This window comes from Anabas testudineus, chromosome 18 (assembly GCF_900324465.2).
Source record: "Anabas testudineus chromosome 18, fAnaTes1.2, whole genome shotgun sequence".
NCBI classification, from domain to species: domain Eukaryota; kingdom Metazoa; phylum Chordata; class Actinopteri; order Anabantiformes; family Anabantidae; genus Anabas; species Anabas testudineus.
Genome location: NC_046627.1, coordinates 19,405,954 through 19,428,386, shown reverse-complemented (window position 1 = coordinate 19,428,386; position 22,433 = coordinate 19,405,954). Strand labels below are relative to the sequence as shown.

The following is a 22,433-nucleotide window of genomic DNA, read 5'->3' as shown; positions in this document are numbered from 1 at the left end:
GGCTAATTTATGAAATCACTGTTTGTATATAGCATGTACGCATTATACAATTATAGTTTCTATTAATAGTTAAATGTCATTTCATTATATTTACCCCTTGTTAGATCTGCAATCTACAAGCAAATAGTAACAAAAGCTGTCAGATACATGTACTGGAATAAAAACTAATGTATTGATTGAAAATTTTTATCAATGAAATGGATTGTGGTTAAATATAAATAGCCTTTAAACAGCTAACATAAAAATAAATCATCAAACAAACCGGATCTGTCGTAGCCCATTCATTTATACTTAAAATCTGGTTTGTATTGTTTTAATATTAGAGTTTACATTGCTAAGGTGCTAAGACTTTTGATACCATTCATTCATTAATAGTAATAAATTGCAAATATTTGACAAAATGTTAAAAGCTTTTTTACTTGTAAGTTTCTGTACTTGCAGTTCTTTAAAACTTAAATTTAGTATAACTATTCTGTCTTTACAACACATATTAATAATGAGAATCCTTCTTAAAGCACACTTTTAAACACATTACTTTATATATCCAAGTAAAACCGCGTCGTTAAGGCGCCGGCACTACTTTCTTGTACCACCAGCCTGTGGAATGCGCGGAGGGAGACGGCTGGTGGATTTCCTCGGACGCTCTGAGTTCTCCAAGGACGCCGCAGTGTAAACATCCCGACACTGTGTGAGGCTGTCCGGCATTAGTCGGCGCTGATCCCGGCCGATCTGCGGCAGTTACCACACACACAGAAACACAACAAGCCCCGATAACGTGTTACTCTGTTTGGCCTGGCGGCTTTCTCTCTGCCCCGGAGCCCAGTCCACATGGAGCCCTTCACGGGCCCTGTGGTTCACCGGAGTCCCTGCAGCAGCCTCCACAGGCTGCGAGTGGCAACTTGTCTGAAAAGCTAACAGAGAAATTCTTCTGGGCTTAGTGTCGGAGCAGTTCATACAAAAACAACACTTTGAAGAGCGGCTGTGCTTCTTCAGCATAACAATTATGAAGTAGGCCCAACTCTCCAACAATCACCACCTTTCTCCGTCTAGGATCATTATTTCTGCACAGCTGCTATGGAGCTGTGTGTGAGCAATGTATGTTTTGTATTGCACTTCTGTTAAATCTGTCAGTAAATGATAAAGGGTGGTAAAAACTAAAGCGACAGAGGGTTTGATGTGCAGACTAAGTTTGATTTATGGGTCTAAAAGGCCTAGTTTGACTTCTGCAACCTTTCTTCTACATGGTTCCCACTAGGGGACGCAAGGGCCTCCCAAATAAATTTAGAGCTGCCACAAAATGACAAGAGACGAAACAGTGACTAATAAAACACAGTTGTCTTTCACTTGCTTTTCATAAATGATTGCATTTTGTCTGATATATCATGGACATCCAGTCATCCAGGTGGCTGGTTTTCCGTCTTGGTAGATTATCCTGGAAGTTTTTGTCAGGAAGCCCAGTGGCCATGACTCAACTTCCAGGTAACTTCACATGGATGACTGAGAATCTTTACAGACACGCTAAGTGGATCTACAGACATAAACCACACACAGCACAGCCACTTATCTTACGTCTGAGAAGAAAAGATTAGAGATGGTATTAGTTTATTTTTGTTTTTTTAAACTTTTTTGGCCAAATTAGATTTGTGATATTAGGCTATGTGCTACAAATGAAAATATTAAGTTTGCTACATTTCCAGAGCATGTATCACCTTGTGGCTTTAACACAGTCCATTCATTGTATTGTATATTTTGGAAATACAAGTTGTAAACTGTAAGTTTGACATCTGCAATACACTCAAAAGAGTTGTGACAGAGCCACGTTTACCAGTGTGTTAGCCTTTTTAATCATTTAGGAACTGAGGACACTAATTGTTGCAGTTGTGCAGATGGTTTTTAGTTGATTCTCCTTTATTATGCACACATCATCAGTGGGAGACAGCTCTGGACTCAAAGCAGAACAGTCCAGTGCACACATTGGTGCTTGTACTGGGTAACACCTGGAATTGTAAGGCTGAAATTTCCAAATACTATAGTATACACCTCTGTGTCTATGGTACATTAACACAAAAGCAAATGAGTGAAAATACAGAACCTTTTTGCTTTTGCTTTTATAAAATTAATAAAAGTATTAGGTATGGACAAATCACCTATTTTATTTATCTATTTTCATTTAAAAAAGTTGTTTTCTAGGAGTGGGGTGTGTATTTAAATGTCCTACTAAAGTCATACCATTTAACTAGCTTGCACAATAACTGGGTCATCTTCATGGAATGCAGACATTATTAATGCGTGTTTCCTGCTAAGACATGTCAAAACATCTGGTGAAAAAGGTTTGTTCACTCTATGATGAGCAGGTAAACATTGACAATCAGCCAGCGGTCAGACTGACGGGTTATATGCAGCCCCAGGGTACAAAAAGCACCACCTACAATTAGGACGTCAATATTTTGGTACTTCAATTAAATAGAAATTAATTAGTAAATGTGTGAGCTTGGTAAAAAGCTAAAACAATTTAAGCCTTGGAGTTTAAAGGAAATGTCTATGTCTAAATAATTTTGAAAAAACACTTGACCAGTGGGTAATGCAAATAGCAGTGACTGAAACCCTCCAGCAGCAGGTTGTCAAGATGAAGGCCAAAGGGATGACCCTATCAGCCATAGAAAGAGAACATGGTTGTTCTGTCTCATCATACAGAGTCTCCACTTGGACTGAAAGCAGTCTGCAGTGAACGAACCTCTCATTTGCAGAAAGAATCAAAAGAGACTAACCTTTGCTGAGCAGCAGCAAATGTTTATCAGAACCTTCTTCGACAACATGCAGGTCCTTCCCTGCAATCGGCGCCTAACCAGCCAACAATCTTTATGCAGGACAATGGTCCCTGTCACGCAGCCAGACGGCTAAAGCAGTTCCTTGAAATTGAAAACACAGAAATGTCCCAGAGTCCTGATCCAAACCCAAAAGGAAAACCTCTGGAAAATCATTGGCGACAAAGTGATGGCCAAGAAACCCACTACGGTCACAGAACTGTGGGAGAGGCTGGAGGAAGAGAGGACTAAAATCACTGCAGAGTTGAGAGAGAAGTGGTTATAAATTGTTATCTCCAGTGAATATTTAAGAGAAATGTTTCCCTTATTAACTGCTCACTATATTTGAGTTATATCATATAAAAACATGGAGTAAAAGCCTTTTAATTTGTACTGTTTTACCATCTTATAATGCAATATGAACAATAAAGAGGAAAACAGTTTGAACAGTTTTATTGTCAGGTTCACAGCTTTGTTTAGTTTAGTTTTTCGTCTTCTTCACTGGAAACAACAGGTTGTTCAGCTGTGTAGCTTTAGCGCCACCCTGTGGTCGACACGGGGCGCTGCAGACAACATGGCGGCCACCGTGAGGACGTTGTGCTGTTCAGGTGAGACAGAGGTTATTGACTAAATATGTAGTGTGGGAGAGACTTTTTAAAAACGTAACACTGAGCTTCCCTGTTGTAAACACGTATCTATACCAGTCGCTTCCTTTAACTCAGTGTTTGTGTGAATAACCGCCGTAAACCAGTTACATTAACTAGCAATGCTAACGCTGATGCTAACAAGTAGCTAATGTACTGACAACATAATGTGTTACTGACTCTGTGTAAAGTTAGGAATCATTTTGAAGTGATTTATGTTTCTCTACCTGTTGTTTTCCAGTGTTGAGAAACTCCAGCAGACAATTCAGCACAACGTGTGGAGTGCAAGCTGGAGAGAAGTGGAGGAAGGAGTATGTTTCACTTAAACACTGTATTCACACTAGAAATAACTTATAGATGATGGTGAGAGCTGGATGTAGAGCTCAGTATAAATCTGAGAAAATGTGTTTATCTGCTAGTGAAATAACAAATGGAATATTGCAAAACAGTATAATCATTTATTATGTAGTAACTGGAAAATACATCTGAAAATGAGTACACAAAGGTGCATACACTGGGAATATATTGTATATAGTGTAGACTTTAGGAGTCATGTCCATCAGTTTGAAGTTTATTTTTATGTAAGGTGCATTGTAGCTAAAAGCTGACAGTGGTTGTCATCCCAGGGATTTCTAAAGATGGCTGCTGCCATGTGTACAGTGTTTTAGTATGAGGTAAAAGGCTGGTATAATAAGACATGTAGGTCGATTTGAAATCAATACTTTATAAAACAGACATAGTGTTGTAGAAGGTTGTAACCATCATCTACCCTGGGTCGTGCAGAAGTGTAGATTGCACTGGTTATCCAGTGTTATTTTACCATTTCTTCTGATGCACTGTTTAACCAAAATTAACAATAGTTACTGTTACGATAAATAACCTGTACTCCCATTGAAATGCATTTTTGTTTCAGACATGGACTTTCACGTAGTGGCACAGAATATGGACCCCTGACAGACCTGCCTGACTGGTCCTATGCAGGTATCATTTATGTTTAGCTTTGTCAAGTCCTAGGTATAATAGAGCTGTGACTCAGGGCCCAGAGTGAGGTGATTCTGTTTGTTAGTTTTCCACATTTTCTTTTTACTGAAACAGATGTTTAGGAATTTATCTTATTTAGTATATAAAATCTGACACCCTACTATACTTAAAACAGCCCCTGAACACAGTGTTAAAACAATGACACAGGATTTAAGATCTTACATTTATAAGATTTAAGTATTTATTTATTTACTTCATTACATTTTGCATATCTTTTTCCTCTAGAAGTTGTTGGTATATTTCACTTGCATTAATGGGACAAGGCTCAGAGCATGTTTGTAAACATGTTTTGTACTTATAGCATATTTTATAATTTATGGTCCCATTAATTTGTTTTGTGTTACCGTGATCTTTTCTGTGAGCAGATGGAAGACCAGCTCCACCGATGAAGGGCCAGCTGAGAAGAAAGCAAGAGAGAGAAGTTTTAGCAGTGAGTGTTGCACATTTTTAAAATGTATTTTTACCTCTTCCTTTTGCTCTTTCTGTATATTTTCAGTCATACGTTTTAATTCTTAATTTTCTTTCTCGCAGAGACGTATCGTGATGCTAAGCTCGGAGATGGACAAAGGAATAGAGACGTGCAGGGAAAAACAGGAGGAAGCCAAAAGAATGGAGGAGGCAAAAAAGGCTCTTTCACTTAAACCTAAAGGGAAACTTTTAATGAAGAAAAAATCTCAAAGTTAGAAACAGATTATTGCTGCAATTCTGTATGTGATATCCTGTTCTGAGAAATGCGCTGATAGCCAGCTTATTGGATATATTTATAAGGACTTGTGGGTTTTCTCTTGCTGTATAATGTCTGTTTTTCAGTATTCAGTGATTGATGAAATAAATCTTTGTTCTGTTTCTTATGTGCAGTTTGAATATGAAGCTGATTTGTGTGGTTTGTTAGAAAAGCTGTGTCCAGCGAAACAATTGATGGCTTGTATGGACATTCTTGGTTAAATATAAATTGAGTTAATGTCTCTAAGTTCCACTAGAATGCAGCATTTCTCCTTTTGTAAGTGAGCGAGAGGCTTCAAACGCCATTTTGTCTGATGTTGAACTGGACTCTACTGTAGTAATTCACTGTCATCAGTTCAAATACATGACGAATGTTTGGGTCTAGACCAGATAAGTGAAACAGCTTCACGGGAGACACAGTGAGGAGGAAATTTAGTATAGAAGCAAGATTTGTTTTGGCTCTCTATAACACTACTGCTCTGCATCATTTAAAACAACTTGTATCTAATTTTTTTAATGAACACCTTTACCAACACAACGGAAAAGCTGGAGCCCTTCTCTAGCCTGGTGTCTGGAAAGATGATTAAGAGGCTGCAGTCCAGTTAGTAGAGTTCTTCCCACAGAAAGTGATACTTTCAGCTCAAAATCTAAGCTGGATAAAATCGTAATTAAGCTGCAGAAACACGTGTCTCCTCTTTTAAAGCATAAAAATTTATCCAACAGAGGAATTTAGATTCTGGTTTCATTTGACCCAAAGTATTTAGTTAAGTTATGTGTTTTGTGAGGCACCTACAACGTTGAAACATGTTGAAGCTTAACTTTTGTCACATGCATTTATAGTGTAAAGGGACATTTTGCAGAGACGCTGAGCAGCTGTGCCTTTGTAAAGTCAGCACTAATTTACTGTGACTGTGACTTATAAACATACTACATAAAATGAGGTAAGCCTCTGCTCTCTGCCCCCTCCGCTCGCCCTGACTTTTGCTTTCTTCTGACTCCTTGCTCTCCTTTCTCCCTCTCCATCTGCCCTTTTCTTTCTGTTTCTTTCTCTTTGCCTGGATCTTGTTGCAGACTTCAGCAAAGCCTCACTGTAATTAGGGCTGCGAGCCGCTGAGTTGCAGATTCTTTTCTGTGGCGATGGGAGTTTTCTCCCCCTCCCCGACTAGTCTTAAATTTTTTATACAGTTGAGTAAGGGAGCTGTTTGTTGTATTACAGAAGTGTGGGAGGACAGTGAACAGGCCACAGTGGGTGTTAAAAACAACAAACTGTTGTAAAATGTCAAAGTGTCAGAATTCATCCTATTCACACACACATCCTCACACCTGGACCATCAAAGACCCCCAACTGCACCGACAGCGAGAAATGCAACCCCTCATTCTTCCTCCTCACATCCTGCTTTTCTCTGAATGTCTTTCTCCTCAACAGCCTCTCCCCACGACTCCTCCCAGCCTCCCCCATCTCTCCCCTCCTCTGCTCCTCGTGTTGTTTTGGTTTTTGAGGAAATGAGAACCAGATGTTGCTTATTGTGCAGAAGTCAGCGATAGAGGGACGGACGGAGGGAGGGATGTTTTTGGAGGTAGGGGGCACTAGGTGAGGTCAGTCTGCGAGGATAGAGGATGAGACAGATGTGGTTGCTTTTGAGGATTAGTTGACAGACCTCTGTAGTTTTACCCACAGACCAGACACAGGGAGGGTTTCCTGGCAGATATGACTGGGTGCGAGAGGATGGGCAGAGCCCAGTGCAGAGTCAGGGGGGTTGTGGAGGGTCTGATTCAGCAACTCCTTCCCAAAGACCGCTTCTTGACCTGGTGGTAGTGTTGCTGGGGTATGGGGCACAGTTTTTGAACTCACCATGACTGTATGCGAACTGGCTGAGCAGGCTGCAATTATCTTTGTTTGTTGCTAGTGGACAGTAAACCACGTGGTTTCTCTGAACTGGAGATGTTTGTTTACTTTGAACGCAGCTGAGTTATTATTTTCTGCCATCAGCAAAGATTACGTCAGTTTATTGAAATACTCCTGATTAAGTGTGTATGTGTGTGGATTGGATGGCTGAGGCTAGCAACAGCTGAAGAGTTACTCATACTAGTACAATATATAATATAGAAGTAAAACTCATTACTCAAGTAATAATATTAGCAACAAAAAAACCCCACTTCTCTACTGAGTTGAAATTAAATAGTGAAAACTATAAACACAAATCTGATTATTATAAATTAAAATGTTTTGAACCTAATTGCTACCTAATTTCTAAGTAAAGTCAACTTCTTGATTACAGGTACTTTCAGTCAAACTGAAACGATAAAGATAAATAAAAAGTTACAGTAAAAAGCAACTTTTGCAATAATCTAGGTCACAAGTCTCAGGTTGAATTGCAAGCAGCTGTCCTGGCCACTTCCTGCCTGGCATGGAGAAGGAGTGCTGAGCCCGATGGTTGTTCCTGCACCGCCCAGCCACACTGTATGAGTTCAGCATTAAAATGGCTGACGGAGAGAGAGACAGGGACAGAAAGAGGGGGCCGAACAGGATAGAAGCCAACATGGCTAAAATTCTCATCTGTATCCGTTTGTCTAACCTGTAAGATAGGAAGCAGATGCTTGGCAGGTAAACGTAGTGGTACCTCCAAACAGACAAGTGAAAATGTGTTTCTGACACAGTCAGTGTGGTTTTATTTCTCTTCTTTCCCTCGACCTGATCAGTAACATCTTTTACAAGCATTAAACATGGTCTGTCGTCTATCATAGCATCACCAGGACAAGGCAGAGCTATGAGGAACCAAAAAAAGTTTTTATTTAGCAGTAGTATGTAAATTCTTAGGACTTTTACTAGGAAGAGCTGTGTAATCCTTATAATTAAAATTGTAACTATAGGGACTGTACAGATTGTTTGTACTCACCTAGTACTGTTGCCAACCTTAGGGGGTTGTGACCTCCCAGAGAGTCAGCAAATTAATCTAACAGATAACAGCACAGAAAAGGAGAATAATAACATGTCTTCGACTTAATGCCTCATAAAATCATTAAAAACTAATTTCAGCTTAATTTTAAGGGGTCACAATAAGCCCTGACCTTATGCACAACAGCTCATTCAGCTCATCCTGTTTGTCAGTAAACTTTAAGTTATTTTAAGTTTAGATGATGTAGACATTTTATAAAACATTAAAGACAACACATTTTGAGTTTCCAGATTGAAAATTGTCCCCTTAACAGGTGTTTTTTCCAGTTTGGTATGAATTATCTTATAAATATGAATTATTATCATAATAATTGTGGATTAATTTGTCCCAACTAGTGACTACTGAAATATCACATTTGGAAATGTTAACGATTCCCACACAGTTCATCAGTATCTACATATCGATGACCGGAGTGGAGCAGCTGATGTTTGTCTAGCAAGGTGGAACAGTCAGAACAGTTTTTGTGGATGAGAGAAACTGGTGAGACAAATGGAAACACCAGGTGACACAGGGAGAAAGACATATGAGTGGAATAGAAAGGAAAGTCCACGTGGTTCAGGTTAGTGTAAACTGCATTGATGCAGCAATAGTGCCTGTTTGAGAATCTGACCCACAGAAATGGTTTTGGGTCTTAGTCTAAGACTTTTCATCCCTATGCAGAAATAGAAACACATTAAAATGGATTAACAATGTTAAAACACCACTGTGTCCAAGTTTGGAAATACTAAAAAATCATAGGTTACCTGATAAACAAATGTCTTTGGAGGTGGAACGTTGTAGTGTCTTGATCAAGGGCTCTTCAAATTCCAGAGGTTACATTACAAAACACATTATAAAGATCTTATATGGTGATGTAATATAAATACAAGAGAAGTCAGATCTAAACTTTATTAGGTACACCTATACAGTCTAATGCAATGACATAAATTCCGCTGGTGATGTTGGTGGGTGTTTGCATCAGTGTTGTGGTTTGTCCTGGTTGTTGTCATTTCCCATTACACCCGCTGGGTGCAGGATGTGAAGAGTTAAAACAGAGCACGGGGGAGGAAAGAGCAAAGAAAGAAAACAGCAAAAACAGACCGGAGATACTTGTGGTGAGAGGAGGAGTGGTCTGAGACTGAAGCCTCATAAAAGAAACAATTTTACAGAGGGTGAGGATGTCAGAGAGAGAGAGAGAGGAGGGGGAGGGAGGCGTCTTGCAAAAGGATTTCTGTTTAGAAAAATGTGCAGGACAGAAATGTATCCCCAAATCTACAGTATAACATAAATGACTGCCTTTTCTCATTTCCGTCATGTCACCTTTCCACCTCTCCTTTTTTTTCCACATCCTTCTTTCTTCACTCATTTCTGCAGTTAATTTTAAGAGGAGAGATCCAGAGCATAAACTTCTCTTTCCTTAATCCTGAACGTATGCTCACAGTACTCACACATGCAGACGGCAGCTGGGCCCGGCCAGAGAGGCTCACATGTTTCTGAAATACCAGATGCTCGGTTGGAACACACTTCTCTGAAAAATGTGACTGTTCCCTCATTTTTTCCAACTCGTTCCTCGACACATGACTGTTGGCTCCACATCAAAAAACAACCAGTTGCTGACGCTGGATCCAGACTGCTGCATTTAATATTGTTTTAATGTGTTACAGTAAATGTAATATAGACTTCTACTATACATTTGAGAACTGATTCCTTGTCAAGTTAAACTAATTTGTATATTAATAAATGAGAATGACATCACACAGTGTACTTTAAAATGCTAAAGTCTGGCGTTGAAGGATATAAATATTGTGCAGAACTACTAAAGGACGGGAAGCAGCTGCAGATGTTTGTTCCACAGATGTTGAACATGCAGCCAATAATGTAATCATGACAAGCAAAGTAGGCTTGCAAAACACCTTCGTCTCCAACAAATGGATACTTTTCTACGAATCAGGAGTAAAATACTTGGTCATCATGAAATTTTCCAGTTATTGAAAGTGGATTTTTTCCCAAAGCTTCAACTTAATAGACCTAATAAGCTTAGGATCATACTACACCAGGTAAAGGTGGGTGAATTTTCCATGTGGAGCACTTTTGTTCTATTGTGTATAACTGTGTATTTAAGACACTGATGAAGACATGAAAGTATAAAACCATCCATGAACATTTGTAAAAAATAGTTTAATTTCACTTTATCTTTCGAAATACAAAAGTGAAAAAAGGCAGAAAAAAAATCTTATTTCATTTTATTGATGTAATCATCATTATAAATATTATTACCATTATCATTGTTATTAACTAAATTAATTTGTTTTGATTTGTGAAAAAAAAAAAGCACCACCTGTCAAAGTTCATAAATAGTATTGATTGTGTTGTTTAGGGTGTTTCTAAACTAAAAGAAACTCCCCTAACTAACATTGCCCCTTGTGATCTGGTCTAATTCACAACGTGTAAACTGGGATCTTTTTCTATCATTGTCACATTATGCCTCTGTCCAGCAGGACTCCAAATGACAATGTACAAAAGCAAAAAAAAAAAAAAAAAAAAAAATCATTATAACTTTACCAGGAGAACAATAATAACAATAACCATACTTATAATAACAATAATTTCCCATAACAACAATAATAATTAAAAATTGCACCAAATGCTTGGAAACTGTACCACTTACAGACACGTGTGGACACCAACAGCAACTGTACTGGAATATTTCAGATCTGTCATTTGTGACATAAAACATCATCTTTAAAAACATTAAAACATACATTTTCCTGTCTGACTGCTTGCACTGACAAACGTTTGTGATTTCTGTGTGACACTAATCATGAATCCCATGTGTGCATGTGTGAAAGTCTGCATCAGCCAAATTTTGCAAGAGGGAGAGTTAATGTACTCAGCTGCATCACATCCATCCTATAAATTATTCAGGTAATAATATCTATTACAGAACATGGTCAAGAATCATCTTAAAAGTGAAGCTGAGTATTGTTTTATATATGAAACCAAAACAAAGACACTTGACAAGGAGAAAAAACACTTTTCTGTACCTTACCTTTAGACATTTAAGCTATTTTTACAGAAACTTCACTTTTTTTTAAGCCAAAGTTCTGAAATGTTAAACAGAAGCAGCAGCAAAAGTGCTTTGCTGCAATGAAATAACCTAAAATCAGCAAAATTGTGAATTAAATCTGGAACTATTTAATCAAAGAAGAAGCAAACAAGATTATAAATGTCTGTCAGAACTAAAGAGCTGAGAGGTCGTATATGCAGCTCTACTTAGTGGTAGAAAAAATGGCTGAACATCAAAACTGTCAAAACACTGACTGTAAGAACAGAATAAAACTCCCAGATAGTCCTAAAAGATTTATCAGAACACATGTTCCAGAGTAACAAGAGGAGATGATGAATTAAAACCGTACAGATTTCTAAAAACGAGTTTCCTGTGGTGTAACTAATGAATCAGACAGCAGTTCAGCTGGAGTCGTCCAGTTAAAGTAGAAGAAGGGAGGTTTTTTTCTTTTAAAGCCTGGGATGTGAGAGAGGAGAGGCAGGAGGGAAGTCGCTGATGAGGACGAGTCCCTTCTTTCTCTGCATGACGCTGTGGATATCTGTTAATCTCTGAACACAGAACAGTACATAGTACATAGTTAACATACAAATACACATTTCCTGATTTCAGTTTCTGGGGCATCTCTCTCTTCTTTCTCTTTCATGTCACCCAAACTTTAACAGCCCCCCTTTTCTATCAGCCACTTCTTTTGTCTTTTTCCTGGTTGTTCTTTCTTCCTCTTTCTCTTCTTCTCCCTCTCAGTTTCCTCTCATCTGCACCCGGCCCTCGTTCTCTTTCCCGCTCTCTCTCTGTCCCTCTGTGAGTCTGTCAGTCGCCCGCCTGTGTCTACACCTTATCCAGGAGGGATCTCTGGCAGTAGAGGAGGCGTCTAGGTGTGCCGTACTTCCTGAAGAACAAAAGCGCTCCCAGAGTGACCACCACCAGCACCAGCAGGAGGAGAGGGACCACCACGGCCACCGGCCCGACACGGCTGTCAGCTTCGTCCACCTCGATGATGATCACCTCCTCTCGGCCCTTCTTGGGCTCCTCGCTTTCGCAGCCCATCCAGTCCCTGAGCACAGACTTGGGGTATCCAGACTCCACCTTCATGTGCTGGTTGTTGAATTTCCAGTATTTGTTAGCTTTGTAGAAGTAGGTGTAAGCTGAGGATAAAGTGAACATGGAGAGAGCAAAAGTGAGTTTAATGGCTTTTCCAGTTTTGACAAAAACACAATAATGCAGCTGTTTTGTTTGGAGCTGCTCTAAATGTTAGTAATAGAGCAAAGGATCCTATAACTACTAATCAATCTGCAGATGCTATTCTTGTTTAACTGGTTAGTCTTTCAGTTTACAGATGGAGAAAAGCAGCAAAATGCCAGTACATACACTGTTTCTGGACTATTTGATTAATAAAGACTATTGAAAGTGTTTCACTTCCAGAAGTCAGTAACACGTAACGCTGGATTACAGATGATCGTGGAGGAAAACTTACATCCATCTTCACTCATGATGGCAGCTTTGATGTTGTCTGGCGCTCCGCTCCATGTGCTGATGGGTTTTGGATATCCACTGTCCACAGAGCGGGTCTGCTCGTTGAAGCGGTAGTACCTAAACACGTCACAAGAAAAAAACAAACAAACAAGGGAGAATATTACAGATTTGCAAGAAATTATTTCCTGTGAAGTGAAGCCTGACATGACACATATTTCCTATGACCTCATTAGGAAATATTTTGGTTTACAGAAATCAATACTGTAATATGTATTAGTGGTTTAGGATGTTGACTAATAGTCATAGCTGTGGAAGTTTTGCTTAAAGTCATCCTTCCTCTTTCTTCTGAATGATTCCATCCCTCTCAAAAAGTACCTATCTAAATAAAGGAAAAGCTAACCAAGAAATTTGTTTGAATGTTGCAGGAACACGTATTTCAAAGAAAACTGTCCAAAAGTACAATGAAAGATAAAAAGGTGTGATGTGAGTGAGTACTCACTTGTTGCCTCTGAAGAAGTACGTCTGTCCCGTTGGCGTGTAATAGAGAGCAGCATCAAGTTTGTCTTTGGGTAAACCAGTGCCCAGGTCTTTCAGGCTCTTGGGGGAGTCCTTGTCCATGGTTGACTCACTGAAAACCCAGTACTTGTCACCTACAGATGACAAAACAGGAGATTAAAACAGGAAGAGCAAAAACCAGAGAAGTCACAAATAGTTAAATCATCACTTCATCTAATCTCAGAGAAACGCACCCTTGAAGAAGATAAATTTCCCATCATTCCTCTCGTAGGCAGCGTTGATGTTTGAAGGCAGGCCTTTCCAGAAGTGATTAATGGGCATTGGGTAACCTTGAAGCACTTTGTTGTTGCGCACACGCCAAAACATATTGTCCTGAAAAGACACACATGACAATAGATAAGAAAATGATCCAAGACGGAATATTTGATGTGTGATAAATGATCCATATTAAAGCAGTCATTAGTTGTATGGATGACACAATAAAATAAATTAACATTTAATGATTAATTTGCCAGATGTAGTAAGAATGGAAAGTCTGGAGGGTATTAACACTCTGGCCTGTACTTAGCCCCAACTAGAAGAACTGTCAAATGAAATTTCAACATCTTGGGAAACACTGACTCATGGCAGCAGCCCTCACATCATCAACTGTCTTAGTTTAGCTCTAAGAAAAAGAGATTTTGCACCTTGAATACAAACTTTTCCCCTCTGAGGATAGCGATGGTGTCAAAGTGTCCCTCACAGATGTCCGTGCCATGATTTGTTCTGTCAGGAGTGGACGGCTTTGTGGGTCGAGGGGGAGGAGGTGGCGCCCCAGACTTGGATCCTGTGGAAAAAATAGTAGTATTAGTTTATTATGAGAGTGAATTTCTAATCTACCAGTGCAGTAGATTAAATGATGAGCTACAACACGAATCAAAGGCTTCAATGGAGAAAATCCAATCTGCTGTGTTCATCCATAGATGTCCCACCATAGATTGTCTGGATTCCTCTACGGTCGTCGTCAGGGAGCTGAAAGTTTTCAGTGTCAAACCACTGGTAGAAGGGGGCCATGATGGCAGAGGGGTTGTTGGAGTGCTCCAGGCCCAGAGCATGACCCAGCTCATGGACGGCTACCAGGAAAACATCATTACCTTCAGAGAGACAGAGAGAAAATTAAAGCTTAGTTTGTTTTTCGTTTCCTCCAGTTTCTACATTTTGTCTTTTAACCTTCTCACCTCCCTGGTCGTCCGGCCCGGTGGTCCAGGGCTCAGCGAGGTCAAAGTGCGTGTCTCCACCGATGCCGTTACCAGGGAAGTAAGCGTGAGCCAGGAAGCCGCCCTCGCCATCGAACGGCGTGCTGTCACCGTGGAACCCCTCCGAGAAGGACAGCATGATGTCTGCGTACTTCTCGACCTTGCCTCTGATCTGGCTGAAGGGGATCTCTCTGAAGGTGAGCGGGATCGCACTCTCCCACACTCTGAAGGCCTTTCTGATGGCTTCATAAGTGGCATGTTCGCCTACTTTAGGGGTGTAGTTCTCTATGCTGTTATAAAGGAAGGGACAGAGGTTTAGGGCTGGGATGGATAGAGTTCAAATAAAACACTCAAAGAAGTTTAACTAAGTTTGGTGCTTGTCAAAAGAGAAGTTATTTTACTTCACAATGAGCCTTTTGAGTTTAAATTTAGGATTGTATTTAGGTATAGATTAGTAAAGTACATCTTAAGAATGAAGCAGATTGCAGAACATTTTCGAGTTCCAGGTAACGTTTGAGAAGATTTATTCATAATAATTATTAAGTATTTTCAAACAAAATAAAGTAATTCCACTGTTATCAGAAAAAAATACACTTGAGGCAAGAAGTTTGGTCAGTGATTAATTACTGAAGTAACTGCCAAACATTCAGTGGTTCCCACTTCCAAAATGTGAATACTTGCTGGTTTTATAAATGAAATATATTTGAGTGTTGGACTGTACATTATAAGTAAATTCAGCCTTAATGTCTATAAAGGTATATCACCATAATTGCACAATAAATCAGATTCACATGAGAAACATCAGTAGTAAAGTCAAACTGAACAGCGGGGGTGTAGTGAGTGAGTGTGTGTCCTGACCTGAATGTCACCTCAGATTTTTCCCACTTCAGTCCCTGCACGGCGTATCTCTTTCTCCTCAGGTTCGTTTTCAGCTCCGGGCCAAACTTGTCTGGGACCCCGCACCGTGGCCGGCTCATCGCCCTGACAGCAGAAAAATAAAATTAGTAAGTTTGTAAAATATTCGGACTGCTTTTAACGACACACTTGTAAATAGTAAGCTTGTTTTTCTCTTACTTTCTTTAGCATCTTCCTCAAGAAGATGGCAAAAACGAAGGTATTTGGATTTCTTATAAATCCACACATCCACACAAAAACTTTTTATTTTTACCGGTTTGAAAGAGAACTCACTCTATTGTGTTGGAGTCTATGGAGCCGGTGACAGTCAAACCATAAAACCTCTGCATGGCTGTTATGGCCGTTTGAATGGACTTTGGTGAGCGGATGGCCTGAGCTCTGACATCCCCTGGAGGCAGGTATCCATACTTCTGCAGCCAAGCCTGTGAGAGAGAACAGGAGAGAGAAAACACTGTAAATAGTGGCTATATCTAGAAAACTACTACAAAATACTGCATGCTACCAGTACAATAAACATGTACTGGAAAAAAAGTTCAAATATGACATGTATCATTAAAAAATTAAAATCCACCAATAGCTGTGCGTTTATTTTATAGACACTCATTAGAGCTTTTCCAACACATAATCATTATTTACTTCTTTCTCTTTTACTTTCTCTGTGGGTTCCTCAGTCACTCAGACATGTCTTAGTCACACATGCCAGAAACTACAGAAAAACCACCTGAAAAACATCTTAAAACATCTTAGTCAACAAAAACGAAGGGATTGGCCACTCGTTTGAACCTGTGAGTGTTTTTCTATTTCCAGTCAGCTTCCAGAGCTTGTTCGGGCCTGTTTCCCTCGGCGTACGTGTAATACACATTGTATTGTGAGGGAGGGTACATCATTGTGTGTGTTAACCTACATGCCCTCCTCCAGCAGCCTACACACACTGATCTAACTAAGCGTGGTATATTTATTGTCTCTTCTTCGACTTGACCGACACATTATACCGTTTATGAACTCTTAAACATAACACCAAATGTCTCAACATGTTCCCTTTATTGAGGCTAAATTTGTTACGGGAAACTGTGTTGTGGGGTTATGAGGAGAGATGAGAGAGGAACTGAAAGCCAAATAAAACACACAAACCAAAAACACTGATGTCATTTCAGTCACAACGACCCAGAACTGTGTCTAGACGATCGCAGCCAAACACAACTGGGCTATAACACTGGAAAAAGTAACATTTTTGTTTCTCAAAGAGTTTAAGATCGTCCTTCTTTCTCTTTGTCTGCCTTCGTGTCAACTTAAACCACCAGTATTTATCTTTACACATGAAACACCAGCTTATTCTTTCCACTGCCTACCGCTGGTGGTCTAACGCTGGACAGAGACAAAGTTCAAGGAATAATTCACATTTTAAAATATTAAAAAACGTCTTATTTGTTAAGAAAATAAAACTCCTGGAGACTGTAAATGTGTATTTAGTCTGAAAAATTACTACTGGATGGTTTGCCATTAATTTTATGCAGAAATTCATGTTCCCCAGAGGAAGATCCACCTGAAGGTTAAAGTCTTCATCCATTTACTGAACTATTCTACCTTTTAAAAGATGAATTATGTCTGTCAGCGTCAGTCTATATAATGAATACCTGGTGCTAATGACCTTCCAATTAGCCTCAGTCCTGTGTTGTGTTTAGTGCAAACGTTAGCATGCGAACATGGTAAATATTAGCTAAACATCACTGTGCTCTGTCACACAGCAGCTAACACGACCTCTTTAGGCATCAGTTTTAGTATGAATTAACCAAAATAGCCATTTTCCTAGTTACATAGAAACAGACTATTTCTCCATTTCCTGTCTTTATGCCAAGCTCAGCAGCTACTGGCTTCAGCCTGGTGAACACATGAGAGTGGTATTTACGTAACCTCTGACCTCTCACGCGGAAAGCAAATAAGCGTGTCTCCTCATCGACATACTGTCTAATTTGTCTTATTTTAGTTGAGGATCCATGTTTTATGCCCTCAAGGCCTAAGAGCCTCTTCGAAGTGTGTGTTTCCAATTATGTATCTGCTCACAGAGCATAACACACATTTTCGTTGTGACCACTTATTAATGTGGTGGAATTACACCAGATTCCTTCGTTAGCGTCATCTCGACCTCAGCTATATCGCTCGTTCCATCCACTAGTGCTGGTTTTCTCTTCAAGCCCTGATCCTACAAGGGGAAAAGCAGAGGGGGGAATGGAAACGCAGCAGCTACTGGGTCTTATACTGGCTGTGCACACACGGCTACTGTTAGTCATGTGGTGGGCAGAGAGGCCAGAGAACAAGGTTCGCTTATGACGGCCTGCAGAGAGCCTATTTATCCCCCTCTTCTACATCTCAGCACTCAAAATTTCTTAAGACTTTCTCTGGATTATTTAAGCTTCTAGTTCATTTAATTTACCCCATCACTCTCTCTGAATAAATCTGCCTCTAACAACGACCAAATGTACTTTCTCTGCTCTCTGCTGACTGCTGCTAGTGTGTCCTGTGGCTCCAGTGTGGTGACGCGTCTGCTTCTATAAAAACACCCCTCCTGAAAAGTCTCCCCCACACACCGTCAAGACCTCAGCTTTTCTCCTCTGCTCCCAAACTACTCCACACACCGCCGCCACCTCCGGTTGGGACGCCAGGTATCCCAGCATGCACCCCTCCTCCCTGGATCTCCCAGCAGCCACCGTCAAAGGTTCTATTTATTGAGACCTGTACATGGCCAGTATTGTCGGCCTCAGGGTAGCTCGGTAGCTCGCTCCAGAGCCATGTGTGGTCAGAGGGCTCGGTAAACACACCCCTGGGTCTGTGCAGTGTGTGGGTGTGTGCAGTGACGTGAGGCCTAAACGTGTAATGGACAGACTGAAACACAGCCAGTGGGATGTAAATGATGTAAATAAGGCAGAGGATGTGATTTTGGGGAAGTTGTGAGATGTATACATGGATTCTGTGACCCTACAGTGACCTCACTGTCCTACGTAGAGCTGAAACTAATAACTGGATTGGATTTTTGAATTCTGTTAATTTTAAGTCAAAAGAACTTCAACATTTATTGTTTGCATCTTTTAAATGTAATTGCTGCTTTTAAATTCTATTAAACTGAATATCTGTGGGTTTTGTACTATGTATAAACAAGATAACAAAAAAATTCCGTTCTGCATTTATAGATTTGTGGTAAAGCATGGGACATTTTCACGAAGTGAAACTTTGATTGTGCTATTAAAAAGTCACATGGTTACCAAAAACATTTTCAACTATGTATATATTTTGTATTGCTGTATTGTCTGTTCAATGATGCCAAAGTCAATATTTCTGTGTATAACAATGCTGCCAAACGTCAAAACACTCTTCATCCCACGAATCTGGTTTTCTTCAGCCAGAGAATTTAGTCGGATACTTTATTTCCTCTCACCAGGACTGAGGGAAGAAAAGGGACAGACCAGAGGTTTAGAGACAGCAGAAGATGATCTAAAGTGCAGAGTTACATTAGCGCAGGAAAGGTAAAGACATTAAAAAGAGGAGCGGTGTAAGAAAAGTGTGGCAAGAGAGAGAGGTTAGGGTTTTGGCTGAATTTAAATTTGAGGCACTGAGTCAGTTGTTCCTCTTGCTTAGTGCCAACGGAAAAAACTGAGAACTGAGCTCATGAGTGGCTGAATCTCACATCGCCTTCATTTCTTGGCGTCTCTGACCCAGTTAGCACTCACACCAGCGCTGCGCATTTACATTTCTCCTGGGTCAAACAGGTGAAATAATATGATCACTGGATGGTTTTATTCTGCCTAGGAAGAACTCATTGCACTGATTCCTGCTACAGAAACACTGACACAGAAAGAGAAATAAAGAGCAGCCTGTAGCACTAAAGGAACATTAATACCATGATACCATTTGATATTTTATGTTACGTTACATTTCCATTTTTCTACATTGCAGAGGGAGATTTTTTAAATCAACATGGCCGGTTGTATTGTGCTTTCTAAGGATCTATTTACCGTGATGGATACAGTGTAGTCATAGTCATTTCAGTCATTGCTGATATCTTGTAGGACATCTTAACAAGTACCTCAACATTGCAAAGCTATATTGTGCAACCTAACATGGTTCGAGCATGAGACTCGCAGTCAACCCACTCTGCTCCATCCACCGCTTGTTGAAGTCACAATAAATAAGAAGCTGCTAAACCTACTAATCACAAACAGTGAACTGGTTAGAGTGAACTGTCCGTGCTCTTCAGTGAGTCCAGGTCTCAGGCTTTGACAGACACAAACCTAGTACTATTATTGTTACTTTCCACTAGTTTCTTAGAAAGTTGCCCAACTCCAGATTTCGTTACAGCACATCTGGACTTCAACTTTAGTCAAATTTAGCCAGCTGAACGCCTCAAACAACAACAGTAGGAATTTAAAGTTTGGTCAAAACAGTGATAAAAATGTGCCTTTCAAAGACAAAGACTGTGTCCACTAACGTCACGGTGGAAATTTTCTCTCTTTGATGTCTTGTGTTGCACTGTGATGTACGATTTTCTTAGCCATAGAGCAAACACAGGCTCCCCTTCTCCCTTGAAGTCCATCGGTTTCTCATTAAGTCCGATCCAGCTGATTATTTTGACATATTAAGTGACGACCGCTGCCTGTCAGAGCGGCGTGCACCAGATCTCGAGCAAAGGCTTTTCTTTGATGCTACATCAACAGCAACTCTGGTCAAGATAAAGAGAACTGAACCCACATGTGTTTGGAGCCCTCCGCTGGGATCACGAGACATGTGTCTCCAGACGGCAGCGGGGAATCTATGGATTTTTTTTTACCTAGCTATGAAGAGCTCCTGTTTTAGATCCTGTTGTTTTTGTTGCTACCCACTTCCTTAACTCACAATGTCCCACTAAGCATTTTTTTAAGTAAATAAAAGTTAGACAATGCAAAAAAGGTGAGTGGAAACAGATGCTGGAGGGAACAAAGATACAAGACTCCAGCAGCATTTCATTTCATTTCAGAGTAAAAAGGTATTTTTCTATTGGTGAAGCGTCTCTTTTCGCTCCTCTTGGATTAGGTGGGTCCAGTTTGTCAAAATGAAGTCAGAGAGCGATATTCATATGTTGAGCAACACTGATAAACCACAAAATTCCTCTCCCTTGACTTCTGCTTACTTGACCCTCCTCCCGTCATCCTAAAAGGGAACTGCATCCACTTTAATTAAACTAAGTTATTTAGTCTTTGTTTCTTCTGTGTCTGCTGCTCTAGTTTTGTCGACTTTCTCCACACACAGACACTTCTATCTTTTGATCACAGGGTTCATATACAGCTCTGAGTTGATGTAATCATGAACCTATAATTAAAGCTGATCCTCTTTTTGCATCATGACTGACTGTTATGTCTGACCCCATCATAGGACGTCTTACTGCGGATAAAACTGTTCACTGTATATCAGCTAAAATTACATAAACTTAACATATGAGACTCAAATGAACCCCATATGGATGTGTTCATTATTTTATTTCTATTATAATTAAAACTGATACATTGCTGCTAAAGACGTAAACAGTTTTCTCATTTTGTTGACAGACAATCATTACTGTGTTGGTGTGCTCGCCACAGGAGGGCAGCTGCCTGTGGCCTCTTATAAACTGTCTGGCTCTCTCTCTTATGGACCATGTCTGGCTTGACTCACACGCCAGTGACTTGCGGTCAGTGACTAAGGTGCTCCTTCTCTTGTCATGAGCTGATTTCTTAGGTGCATTTATGTTTTGCTTTACTTTTATGGTAAATGGACTCGGTGAGACATCTGGCTTTAGTTGGTGCATTTGGGGAAACACTTTGTAGTGTGTTTGACTAAATCCCTGATGTGATGCTGACGACAAACAGCCTTTATTTTTTACATGATTTTATGACCGAGGTTGTTGTTGATGTTGTCCAGACTGGAGGGTGATGACCGACCATTGGAGTAGATCTAAAATGAGCAGAGACTAGAGGCGCCCTGTGTGCTCTCACCCAATCATTTACAAAGCTGCTCAGGAGATGATGATGCTGTTAGTGTCTCCAGGTTGGAGTTTGACAGTCTGACACCTGAGGCCTAAAGGCTCACAGACAGAGCGCCTCATGTCCAGCTTGTTGCTCATGTAGACCAGCTCCACGGCCTGTTGTCCGTGCAGTCTATACAGGCAGATGAAAACCATTAACCTCCTCCCCCCGTCCCACCACCACTGCCCCTTTTTTCTCAGAACAAAGCAGCTGAGCAGAGTTTTTCTAATCTGCCTGCTGCTGCTGATCTCTCCTTCTTTCTACACAAACCACAGAAGTTTAGACTCATGACATTTTTTTTTTCTGTGGATGAAATTTCAGCTCTTGTTGCTGAAGTCTTTTAAACAGCTCTCCGCACGAAACAAAGGTCAAGAGTGTTTGAGGGAGCGAGAATAAACATGTTGGGAACAAAAACAGTTCCTCCCTCACTGTTGCAAGAGCACTGTGAACACGATAACCATCAGAAGAATATAATAAATCTGCAATACCCTATAATAAAACAATAACAGATTAAATACAATATAAGATGTTTAGTGTATAGTGTACACTTCTAATGCAAACACTGCAAATCTGGGAACAGTGGGAACAACTTTATAAGATTTAGGAATGTAGAAAATGGTAAACAAGTTGTTGACACTTCATAACCTGTACATGTATGAAACCTGCATACAGATGTTAGATGAATAATGGTTCATTAAAGTATAGATTGATCGTGATTTCCACTTACCTCGGCTTGTAGTACATTTGCAGTGACGGGGGTAAAACCAAAGCAGCAGAGACCACAGGCCAGGGTGAGGAGCTGGGCCAGCATTCTTACTATCTGCAAACTACCTCCCCCCCGAAAAAAAAACAAGCTCAAGAAACTAACGAGTCCCAGCGTCCTGACAGCAAACGACCAAGCGAAAGGGGTCAAAAACAAACTGGATCGATGAAACTCCCGTACGCCTTTAAAACGTGGCAGGAAACTTCACCGTATCCTCATGGACGCACGGACCGCAGCTGGCAACTGTGGCGCACAAGAGCGACTCGTCGAGAAGACGAACAAAAGGCGAA

At 40.3% G+C, this 22,433-nt stretch overlaps 2 protein-coding genes across 2 annotated transcripts; one reads left to right on the top strand and one right to left on the bottom strand.

The window, feature by feature from the left end:
* The first annotated feature begins 3,303 nt into the window (after window positions 1-3,303).
* mrpl52 (mitochondrial ribosomal protein L52) lies at window positions 3,304-5,359 on the top strand. Its single transcript, XM_026353130.1, has 5 exons — window positions 3,304-3,412; window positions 3,690-3,759; window positions 4,362-4,429; window positions 4,855-4,919; window positions 5,021-5,359. The coding sequence occupies exons 1-5, from the start codon at window positions 3,379-3,381 to the stop codon at window positions 5,171-5,173; spliced, it is 390 nt and encodes a 129-aa protein (XP_026208915.1). The 5' UTR covers window positions 3,304-3,378; the 3' UTR covers window positions 5,174-5,359.
* Window positions 5,360-10,387: 5,028 nt separating this feature from the next.
* On the bottom strand, window positions 10,388-22,191 carry mmp14a (matrix metallopeptidase 14a (membrane-inserted)). Its single transcript, XM_026353296.1, has 10 exons — window positions 22,108-22,191; window positions 15,625-15,773; window positions 15,295-15,417; window positions 14,419-14,726; window positions 14,173-14,334; window positions 13,888-14,027; window positions 13,435-13,573; window positions 13,185-13,335; window positions 12,687-12,802; window positions 10,388-12,357 (listed from the first exon to the last, which is right to left on the bottom strand). The coding sequence occupies exons 1-10, from the start codon at window positions 22,189-22,191 to the stop codon at window positions 12,041-12,043; spliced, it is 1,689 nt and encodes a 562-aa protein (XP_026209081.1). The 3' UTR covers window positions 10,388-12,040.
* Between the last annotated feature and the right edge of the window lie 242 nt (window positions 22,192-22,433).